Genomic DNA, 12,336 nt, shown 5'->3' on the forward strand with positions numbered 1-12,336 from the left:
TTTTGTCACATTTTTCACACCTTATTGATAAATGGGAAGCAAGCCACTGTTGGACCTCCCCCACTCTTCTCATCTGTTTATGTTACATGATGTGGCCTTGGTACAGGGTAATTCCACTGAATTAAAGTAAACATGAACACTCCCAATGTTACATGAATTTGATTTGGCAATAGTTTAATACTTAGTGAATCATTTAATCACAACCACTGTTAAGCTGATGCAGCAGGAAAAATACGAAAGAAAACATAACACAGTAATAGTCACTCATTGGTTTCTGGGGAATGCCAACAAACTGACAGATACAGTAACTTCAAACTGTAAAACTGAAACATAATGTAGGAAATCTGATTTGAGTAACAAGCCAACTAACCTGAGAGTCTGGTAAAGCCTGTCTCATTATCTGATTTTAACTTGATTTTCATCAAGTTTCCTGATCATGGATTTTAAATGTGTGAGTAATCTCTGATAGAAAAGTTGTAATAAAGGAGAATTATTCTTACAGACCCTACATTTTGAGTGTCACTATCCACTGAGGCTCCGTCGTTCATCAGCAGAGGTGGTTTCATACACCTTGAATTAAAAAAAAGTATCTGCTTGAATTAAGTCAGGTTTAAACACAAGCAGGGCACAACTTCAGGACTGCAGCTTTTGGAATCAGATGTGTAAGAAGATGTGGCTTCTGAAATACTTAACACTTGATTTTGAGATAATTTCAGTTAGTTCAGGTTATTCATTTACTTAACTGCAACACTAAATACTAATGACATTTAATACAAACTTGTACATTTTTCAATACAACAAGACCATGCAGAAGAGCATCTGCAGCCTTCCAAAACCTTTAATTTACAATTCTGTTCAACACACGTTATCACTTTTCCAAAGTCAATGCTCCATCATGCCTAACCCAACACATAACGAAGATCAGTCGTCAAAAAATCCATTGACACCTGTCACATCAGTGGTCCACAGTCTCTATACAAAATTAATAATTTATTAATTGTGGGTGGTTTTTTTTTTAGATGCTAATTGTGTTACAGTTATTCGAAGCTTAAAATCAAAAACCCTAATTATAACAGAATTATCTATGTTCTAGTGAAGCATACAATCCCATATAGCTAAATATTTGTGGCCCATACCTGGCTCTTTCATCTGACCCACATTCTGTGTGGAATGATGCCATTTGAGTGGTCTGCTCCCATTTGCCGGATCTGGGCCTCAAACTGGCCACTACATTGCCACATGTCAGTGACTGTGCCACATCTTTACCAAAAGTGGCCCATCTACATGGATGTATTTTCTGCCATATTTATTATTTATGACATGGTGACATCCAGATTACACAAAGAGCTCCACATATTATTATTATATTATTTTTCCATATCAAAAGTATTTATATAAGCATTTATTACACAAGTTGTGAACCCTGCCCTGTCGGATACAATTAAGCCAGTCTGTCATTAGAATAATGCAACCTGTGAACAACCTTAAAATGAATCAGGCCATGTCTGATACAAAGAGAAGATGTGTGTATGCGCTGTATAGCCTTTTTCCACGTGCCCTCCGGTATTGCTTCTCCAACATCTCCTTCCCATGCCGCCTTAACTTTGTCCCACATTTGAGCTTTTATAGAGTTTTAAAGATTTCTGTCATAAAGATTAATTAAAACAACCTTTGAAATTAGGTTGTGTTGGGTTATAATCACACTCCATTAAATGTAAGTCAACATCATAATAAATATGAAAATATGAATGCATAACAAGAATTTGAATTTTATTTAATAACATTAGTAATTCTGGACTCCATTTGTTGGCATGTTTGAGACAGTTTTTCACAGAACACACACACACAGAGAAGGAATTCACATCAGCACTTCATTCCTCTCGCCGCTTAGTGAGATTTTGATGACTTTGCACTTCAGCAGTACAAAATGCTCTACCACCTTTCAACTCATTCAACTTCCTTTATTTCCTGTGTGTCAGTGCTGCTCAACGTGAAGTTTGACTGATTTCCTTTTTCGGGACACTCACACAGGCTGAGGGCAGAGATACTGTACCAGGAAATGTCTGATCAGCAAAATGACTATCTGAACTCCATCCATGGGTTCCAGTGGACCCGCTGAGGAAAGCATCCAGATATAATGGGGAAAAAGGAAACAAAAGGGAAAAACAACCTCATTACAGAATTTTATCTCGTATAAAGGTTGGACGATATTTGTTTGTGGCGCTGTGCCAAGATGACATGACGATGCAAAACCTGGAAAACTATAAGGGACTTGTTAATTAAAGACAGTCGGGGAACTAAATTCATTTTCAAGAGATTCTTTTTAGAAAGTATACTGGTTTTGAAAAAAGGAAACAAAAAGCTAATGTTCAAAGATGTCAATATGAAACATTTAAATGTTAGTTTAGTTTTAATGTAGTGTCTTGGTGCTATTACTCTTTGGAAAAGGACAGGGTGTGTAAAACCTTCAACAAATTCAACACATTTTGTGTAACTTAAATTACTATGCGTTGGAATGAGCTGTATATTTAAACCATGGTAATAATGTAATTGCCACAGTTTGGTAAAAGGCAGCTAAGGGTCTATTAATGCTGAGGTTAATGGTCAAAATAAGTTAAGCTCAAATCCAGGTTTATAGTGAGTTCCCCAGCAAAAGGTTTATAGTCCAGTTTCGCAGCAAATATTAATTCAGTTTTATTTCTGCTCAGTTTGCAGCTAAACTTATCGTGGTCAGATTTTTCAGTTAATCATCGGGTAAGATTGACCAGCAGATGCATAAACCAGCAAACGCTATATATTAAAGTTTCAGTTCAGTGTTTTTATTCTGATTATTTTGCAGGTAAGCAGATTCATGATTTAGATCTCAGTTTAGAGAGCTTAGATTGACAGGTGTAATGACTTTGTTCATGATTACTAATTAGCAGCTAAAACTGTTATGAATTTTGGATTTTGTTGTTGGCGATGACATTATTTTGTGTCTGGTCATCTTGAACAGAAATGATGTCATGTTATTTATATGCCGTGCCTTCATCTGACAAAGGGCCCTGACTCAGAGAGCGTTTGTGTGTATACACCTGCAGCATAGGGTTGGGTGGGGACACAAAGCATTTAACAACTTCTGAAATTTGTCATGAGCACCTCTGTGTTTTTAGTCATCCGCCAACATGTTTGCAACCGTCTTGCTTTAGTGCAGTGGTGGGTTTGCCGCCTCCTGTCTTTGCATAAAGCACATCACTTCCTGTGTGCAGCAAGGGAATATCAGCGGGTGGCAGAAGGTATAAACACTGCTATACTGAGAAATACAGTCTCGTGGAGCTACACTTAAAAGTTACTCACTGCAGTTGCACAACACCTTAAACTTAGATTCAGATTATTTCACAATTCAGTCTGCCATATAAAAACAAGAAGACCTTGAATTTATTTCTTGCAGCATTGAGTCACAAATTAAACCTGTCTTATGGATGTCTCTATTGTGTGCATAATTGAACAGCTAGTTATAATTAGGAAGATAATTAATGTATTCCAAATTGCCACAGGGAAAGCAAAGCATTGCTCGTGTTTCTGGAACACGTCTCACTTCCTCTTATCATGGTTTGTCTTGTCTGTTTGTCTGTTTTCCGGCTCAAGAGTGCTGATTGGAGGTATATGTTGCGGTTTAGACCGTTACAGGGACATGGGCCAAGAGACACCAGTGACCTCTGGCTCAGGTCTCTCCTTCCGTCTCTCATTCTCTCTTAATGTTTCTTTTACTTTTTCAGGAGTCAGCAGCAGTGAGAGGACTGTGAGTGTCTTTGTTGGAGGCCACACTGAGATTTATTTTGTTGTTGTGGACTTGATCAGGAAGCCTCAACACATAGCCGTGAATCCACATCACCAGTCAGATTAAAGTATATGCACAGTAATGCACAATATCAGCTCTTCAGCAGAATGCGGGGGCAGATATCACGTCAAAGTAAAGATACGTGATAACATTTTGTCTGGAAGGAACTCTTGTCCTTTTGTAATCCATGTGTGGTACAAGAACAATCTTTTTAGAATTAATCTCTTTAAATGTCTCAGTGTTTATTTTTAAAAAGGATTAATCATGCACATGCCATGACAATAAATGCCTTTTAATTGTTTAAAACTTTGGTCTCATCCCATCGAAAGAGCATCTCTAATCAAATCAAAGTAAAGCTACGTAACTTTAAAAATTGCCTCTGTCAAGCAAATACTATCAGACCTGACTGAGGGAGTGTTTGTTTATACACTGGCAATGCAGGAATGGGTGGGGACAAGAAGCATTTATCCTGTCAAAGTTCTTAACAACTGTGTTTTTTGAGCAATTGAATTCACTTCTGAAGGTTTTTGTGGACATGGTTTTCAGTGATAATCCAACCTGTTTGCAGCCATGTTGCTTTACTGGTTTAATGTTGGAAAGAGAGTTGTGTGGAGCTGATGGGCTTAATCAGCATTGTGTGAAATAATGTTACATAACTGACATTTGTTTATAGTTAAAAGTAACACAATACAGTTGTCTGGGAGTCCAGGAAGTGTTCCTGCCTAATGAGTTTTCAGCCAGCCTCATTGTCTTTAGCTTTACATTCCCAGCAGGAATGTGTAAGACGTGGCCTTCATATTAATCTGACAACATCTTTGACCCTTTTTAAAGGTTATATCATTACATGACATTATGTACTGTCTTATTTTATACTTTGTGATGCCACAAAGTATAAAATATATTCTACATCTCTTACAGGACTTGGGCATACATACAGTACATGGTTCCCAGATGGCAAATATGTAATGTTAAAATCTGAAAGAATTTTGTGGACTTTTCATTTTGTAATGCCAGCCAGTTTCTACTGCCGGAGAGCCAGTGAGCAAGGTAGTAAATCCCTGTTGTGTTTTACTGTCAGCCTCTGGACGTCAGCAGACTTCCTGCCATTGTTCTGACTGCTTGCAGTTTGACCTCTGAGTCTCTCTGTGGTGAGACTTACCACAATCAGTCTGTCATTTCTTTGTCAAAATGAACTAAGAAAATGGGGGGTGGGGGTGGGGGGCAAAACAGTCTTTGCATTGATCCTTTTTTGTTCTGTGAAGCAGACCTGGAGTTATGTCAGCTGATGTGGAAATCCGTCCAAATCACACACCGTCCCACTGGGACGACCGATAGCGAATTCCATTCAAAGCTTCCTGTCAGGAAGAAAGAGGATTTCTCACAATCTGTTGCGCCCTCATCTCAGATAGACCCTAAAGTTGAAGGCTAAAGTAGCTTATCTGCTATCACAGTTGTTCAGTGGTAGTGAGTTTTCTTTCTCCGTAAATATACCCACTGTATTCACTTCAAACATCTCAGAGGGTTTTGCTGTGCATTAACCAGGATAAACTCGGGAAATACGCAGTCAATTTTGCAGTGTCAAATCAACACTTAAAGAGTTCAATTACCACTTTGTCCGAGTGTATTTGGTCCTTATCAGAATCGGTGTTAAATGAACTCTTTCCCTAAGGGGGATACTACTCAATCTGTTGTAATCTCTCCGAAAGAGTCATTGAACTTTGACACTGCGTACACATTACATGTGATATTCCTCTCCCTGATAATTCCATCTCATTGGATTTTAGAGCCCTGAAAGGTTTCAAAAAGATGATTTGAACAAAAGTAAGAATAGAAATCACTGTAGTTCATGTTCAGTAGTTATGAGAATACAAACCTCTGGCTGTTGGAGACAGCGCAATGGTTTTATATTTATTCTACTCTATTACCAACTGCGGTCAAGTGAGCCGTCATTTGTCTTCGCGTGGTCAAGTGAGCCGTCATTCGTTTTTAAGTGCGCCCTTGTAGTCAAACTTACTAAGAATGTCAGCGCTAGTTTCATACCGAGCAAATCGTTTTTCAAAATATGACGTTACTAATAAAAGTGCAATCAATGGTGCTGATTTTAAGACATTGGGTCACATTGACCAGAAGCTTTTGAACGAAATATTTTCCCTAATTTATTTAGATTTTTACTGTACAATAAAATAACTTTGGCCCATAAGTTCTGACAATGGTTGGTACAGTTGACTTCAGGGGCATGCTGACTACTCCCTCACTTTTTATCAAACATTTTTACTGTATATTTTTTGAGAAATTAATCTGCAAAGTTGTTTTTTTCTTTACTCAGAAAAAGGCAGAAAACTCAATTTTACTGTACAATAAAATCACTTTGGCCCATTAGTTCTGACAGTGGTTGGTACGGTTGATTTCAGGGGAATGCTGACTACTACCTCACTCATTATCAAACATTTTTACTGTATCATTTTTGAGAAATTAAGCATCAAAAAGTAAAAAAAGGACAACTTTGATGCCTAATTTCGCAAAAATTATACAGTAAAAATGTTTGATAATGACTGAGGGAGTAGTCAGCATGCCCCTGAAGTCAACCGTACCAACCACTGTGAGAACTTATGGGCCAAAGTGTTTTTATTGTACAGTAAAAATTGAGTTTTCGGCCTTTTTCTGAGTAAAAATTGTATTTTCTGACTTTTGAAGACCGGAAGTGATCGCGCCGGTATCAAACTAGCGCTGTTTCTCAGCCGACTCCCAGCATTCACCGTAAGTTCGACTGCACGGGCGCACTTAAAAACGAATGACGGCTCACTACACCACGCGAAGACGAATAACGGCTCACTTGACCGCAGTTATTAACTGTACCAGTGCTGCTGCTGTTATTACAAGGAAAGTAGTAGGAGGAGATGATCTTTGCTGGGAGGTTCCAGGAGGTGCCAGTTTCGGTTTTTTTCGTTTTTTTCTTTCTTTCCTGGATCAGAAAATATATGACGCCAGCAGTCATTAGAGCCTCCGGCTGCTCTTGCTTCACCGGACACTGAGCTCAGAGTTAATTTGTTAGATATGTTAGTTGTTTGTTTGTCTCCCAAATAAACAGGGATGTTGAAGTAAGGCTTCAAATGAACCAGGAACGCTGCTGTTGAACGGTGGGTGCCTGCATGGATACACCCTGTAGTTTTAATCTTTTCTTACTTTAAGTTGTTACGTTGGGTTTTCTACTCAACAGCAGGTTGCATTCAGTTGTCTTTTGTCGACTAAACGTTGTGTTATTCTGGCAGAGAGGATGTTTTTATCAGTCTGTTTTTCCTGTAGTTTGTACAGTAGGTAGGGCTTAAAGTTCAGACTACATATGTGAGAAGAAAACTAGGTAAAAAACCTGATTGGCTGGACACATTGTCTACTTTTGAGGGGTTTATTTTCCTATTGACTGAAGTGGACACTGGGTTAGTAGATTTATTTTTTCCTCCTGGATGTGAAACCCTGAGCCATGCTGCTGCTGCTGCTGCTGCTCTGTCTACAAACATCTCTGCAAGAACAGGTAACACACACACACACACACACACACACTTCTAATTCCTACAGACTGAGTTACCGTGTCACCTGTTTTTCTGCTGGTTTCTAAAAAGAACTGCTTTACTCTGATACAAATTTATCAGCGTAAAGCAGTTCCTTGCAATGCAATTTCACATTGTTTTCTCACCACAGCCTGAACTCACAAATCATTTGTATTTGTTCGAGTGTAAGAAGGTCTTATATTTGCTCACTGAATGAATGAAAACACTTTACTTGTTTTGAGTGAAGAAGGGATAAAGATATAGGCCTTATCCAAAACCTAAACATAATTAAATCTTGAAACGAAACTCTTAACTTACAATTTTCCTGATTTTACATACATTTTTTACACTTTTTGTTTTCTAATTTTTTGACAATTAAATTTTAGAAAATTGATTAAATAATTCGTTACATTATTATGCTTCATCCTCCTGTGACCATCCATCAATGTTTCAGTCTGGATCAAAGTGCTGGACCAACACTGTCATCCATCCGTCCATGGTGTCGTAGTCAAAGCTGCCGAGATAGAAATATCCTGATACCCATCATCTGGGTTATGTTTTCAAAGAGGAATTTATCTAAACCACATACATGTCAACACAGCAGTTTCACTTTGCCTGTAGTTTCATACCATGACTTGATAAATGACTGAAGGCAACTGGACTTGCTTTAGTTGTGTTGATGGTGTTTCACCTCTCATCCAGGATGCTTCTTCAGTTCTGACTGACGAGTGGAAAAGTCCTGTCAATTTGTCTATATGGACTTCTAATACAAGTGACCCTTAAACTGCCATTAAAACTAGTGTAGGGAATGTGATGTTTTTTAAAATTAAGACTGAGGCAGTGGGCCACATGGTTACTGAAGTGGTTTGCGCTCTTGCCTTTGCAGCAAGAAGACCTGGGTTTGAGCCCTGTTTGGAACAACGGCCTTTCTGCCTTTCTGTATGGCGTTTGCATGTCCTCCCCGTGTGTGTGTGTGTTTTCTCCGGCTTCCTCCCACAGTCAAAAAACATGCAATATGGGGATTAGGTAAATTGGTCACTCTAAATTGACCATAGGTGCAAATGTGAGAGTGAAGGGTTGTTTCTCTATGTGTTTCTGCAATGGACTGGCGAACTGTCCTGGGTGTACCCCGCCTATCGCCCTATGTCACAGCTGAGATTGGCACAGCATCCCCTGCATAGATAATGGCTGGATGGAAGACTGTTGCAGCAGTCACCACAAACTCATTCAGAAACTGATTTCATTGAATACTTTACACCAGTCTTTTTCTAACTGTTTGATGATGTGACCCACTTTTTTAGAGCTCCTCAAATCCTCACAACCTATTTGTGCATCATAAAAACGTCTGACTCTTTAGCTGCCCTTTTCTGAAACGTCTAATATTATGTTAACAGATAAACCAGCCATTTCCAAGAAATCACTTCACTTAATGCATTAAAAGTACTGAAACGTAAAGGGCTGGGAAAAAAATTATTAAAAAAAAAAAGATTTCCACCACCCCCCATGTTCAAGTCACTTAAATCACCTCTCCTCCTATTTCTGATGCACAGTTTGAACCTCAGCAGGTCGTCTTGACCACGTCTACATGTTTAAATGCTGATTCAATACTTGCATTACCAAGCAGGTGTACAGGTGTAACTAATTATGTGGCTGGGAAGTGTATGTAATAAGAAACTGTTTTTTATCAATTAGGTGTCTCCACTACTACTACTACTACTGTTGGCTAATATTTGGGTTTTACATAAACGTGTAAATATAGTTTAGTTTTATGTGTTTTTACTGTCTTTGTGTATTTGTTTTCTAAGGGGTTGTCACATGGGGTGGTGGGGTGTCAGGGGTGAGCTCTGCCTCTTGCAGGCGTCTAATATTAGCTGTATATGGATACACAGCTGGATATGCTATGTAGATAATAGATGAATCAAAAGTAATATCACCTGATACACTACCACATCTGGTACAACAGCTTTTACTTGTGTACCACTACTTCTCCAAACAGTTGTGGAAGTATCAGTGGAAGACTGAGTGGGAGCTGTTGCTTGTTCAAACAGGGCTGTACTGGTCGTTTACATTAAGTTGTAATGCAAGTTCTGTGAGTGGCTGTGCAGTCATAGATTTCTGTTCCCTCAGACTCCTCCTCCAGGTCGCTGTGATATTTCACAGAGGATGGACGTTTACACCTCCTGCACCTCCTGTGCCGCTGTCACCACCAGCAGTTGCCCCCATGGTTTCAGCAGTGTGGGCACCACCAACTGCAGGTGAACATACAGTACAGTTACTTTGTGCCAATGCAAGCAATGCAGACCTAATACATCTGCAGACCTAGATGTGTTTCATCCTGTTGTAAGTTGATGTATCAAAATCATCTTGAGACATTATTTATTTTTAAGATTGAAATCCTACATTGTGTTGCTTTAAAACACTATTAAACAATAATTTTTTACTACTTACTGGTTCCACGTATTTTAACATAGAAACTTCTCTTCTCTCTTCAATTGAGCTCCGTCATGACCCTCACATATTTTTCAGTTTCAGATAAAAATGGAATTTTAAAATTGCAGTTTCTCAGACATTTTTGACTCCCTTTGACCGACATTCAATTTCAATACAAAACGTTAATATAACTCCATTTAAAACAAAATATTCTGCCCTCATTCCCAGGCCTAGCAAATGAAGTTTTGCTCTGTGGATAACACTTAGTTTCAGGTGATTATAATACTAATATCCTAATCCAATTTGTGTTGATAGTGCCCCTAATTCCTACACAAGTGACCTTTAAATTCAATATAATGTACTTACCACATCAGTTATTGAAGATGAAAATTTTACATTAAGAATAATATGATATTTTAATAAAATACATCATTATCGTGAACACAAGTTATAAACCAATTAACAAAATTCCATCATGATCAGCAGGACTATAAAATGCTAATTCTACATTGACGCTTTAATGAAATTTTACCTGATATACTCTTATTAATACTGTATCAGTCACCTGGACAAGCAGCTTTAACTTTTATCATTTACCTACAGTCTGCTGATGTTACTTATACACTATTAATGTTTTAAATTAAATTGGTAAATGACTTATCTCCTATAAATACACAGATTAAGTTCATCTTGATAGATATTGTAATTATATTTGTAGTAGGTGTGGAAGGAGCAGCTTGCTCACCTCATGTCCACTGTGTGCTGCAGTTATGTGGTGCAGATCGGCGGCAGGGAGATAGGGCTGAATGGATGTCAGCGCAGCTGTGTGAAGGGGTTCATGGAGCCAGTTTGCTGCCCACAGCACTGGGGCCCGCTGTGTCTCCGTAAGACGCACACACACACATCATTCCCTTGATTGTCATTTTCTTGCACTAATCACAACAATCCATAGACTTGATCACATCCTTTCAGCTTTCTCTCTGTCTGTCTGCAGCATGTCCCAGCTGGTCAGGGAAAACCTGTAACTTCCATGGAACCTGTCAGGATGGAGGCACCGGCAATGGGACCTGTATCTGTGACGTTAGTAGCCTTAACTATCCATCAGGAGTTAAGAGAATGGGATTGTTTCTGTGGGTTACCTCAGAGACAACAATGTCCCTAATTCATAATTTAAAACTCCAATAGGACAATATTGTCTCATTAGTGTGTAAATGTGTCTATCTAATGTGACCATGTTTCAAACTAAATCAGAAATTGCTGTTTACAAGACATTTCTTATTTAGACTTTTGTCTTAATCTGGTTAATATTGCTGTAAATATAGTAAGTATAGTAGTTGTCAGATTCAGCCTGTTTCACTGACAGAAGATCTGTATTATTTCATTCAACCTCTCTTGCTTCTCTTTGTGTTTGGGAACATGAGAAATGAACATAGGTTGATTTTATGCAACAGACATTCCAGGTCTTAAAAGATGATTTGATCTCTTTTCAGGATGGCTTCTCCGGCTTTGCATGTCAGGAGTGTAAGAATCCGAATGCTTTTGGAGACAAGTGTGATAAAGGTTGGTCCTCTAACATTCGGAATTCTGACCTGTATGATAATAACTGACAAGACGGATCAGAGAGGACTCAGACGCAGAGGCCTTTTAATTGTCTTTATTGGCACTCGTAAACAAAACACAAGACAGATCCTCTTTACTGAGGGAAAACAAAAGCGTGGCTATGAAAAACTATAACAAATGGAAAGCGCAACGCTCTTCAAAAGACGTTGCGGAACAAAAAAATCACTCCGAAGAGGAAACAAACTCAGACTATGGTTATCATGTAAAACATAAAACAGAAAACTCTCCAAAACGGAGGAAAACAAAGCTCTAAACACTTCAAAACGAAAACTAACTCAAAGCACAATCCTATTGATTGGCGATCTTTAACTAACTAAGAACGAGGTCAAAAACAAAACGCAATCTAAATGATTGGATCTACTCAATCCAACTAATAAAATGTAAGTCACAATCCTAGTGATTGGAGTTCCTAAAATGGCTGTGAAAATTTACAAACAGAAATCTCTCCCAAGGAGGAAAACAAAAAGGGCTATAAATCTTAACTAAAGTATCAGCTGAAAAGCTAGGATAAGAAAACTTACAAAGAAAACGTCGCTCAGAATTGAAAGCATGTGGATTCTGTGGCTGTGACGAGGAGCTCTGGTGATCAGGCATGGACAAAACACACTGACACTGAAACAGGGAAACAGAGAGTTTTTAAAGTCCACATGGCTTAATTGTCAGCAGGTGTGTGTAATCAGGGCCAGCAGGCCGGCAGAGGAGGGGGCGGGGCAAACTGCCGGAGTGACAATAACAAGGTCATGTGTAAAAGACCCTGCCAAGGCTTCTCAGTTTCCCACGAGATTAACTATTCTTTTTTGTTTGTTTGTTTTTTAAATCCTTTTTACATTATGCTGCTCAGAGTCACACAAAGAGACAAATGCATATCCCTCACTGGTTTAACAACCTGTTACTGTACTATCTGTCATTGTGTCTGTCCAG

The 12,336-nt window shown here is 38.7% G+C and overlaps 1 protein-coding gene across 1 annotated transcript in view; it reads left to right on the forward strand.

Moving 5' to 3' along the window:
- Window positions 1-6,605: 6,605 nt before the first annotated feature.
- The window catches only part of stab1 (stabilin 1), a 57,704-nt gene continuing 51,973 nt past the window's right edge, over window positions 6,606-12,336 (forward strand). Inside the window, exons 1-5 of the mRNA XM_058630849.1 lie at window positions 6,606-7,349; window positions 9,493-9,620; window positions 10,564-10,679; window positions 10,790-10,875; window positions 11,286-11,355. Coding sequence (XP_058486832.1) covers window positions 7,299-7,349; window positions 9,493-9,620; window positions 10,564-10,679; window positions 10,790-10,875; window positions 11,286-11,355 — 451 coding nt within the window. The 5' untranslated portion in view covers window positions 6,606-7,298. The remainder of the gene's footprint in view (window positions 7,350-9,492; window positions 9,621-10,563; window positions 10,680-10,789; window positions 10,876-11,285; window positions 11,356-12,336) is intronic.

The sequence above is a fragment of the Solea solea genome, chromosome 6, assembly GCF_958295425.1.
Source record: "Solea solea chromosome 6, fSolSol10.1, whole genome shotgun sequence".
NCBI classification, from domain to species: domain Eukaryota; kingdom Metazoa; phylum Chordata; class Actinopteri; order Pleuronectiformes; family Soleidae; genus Solea; species Solea solea.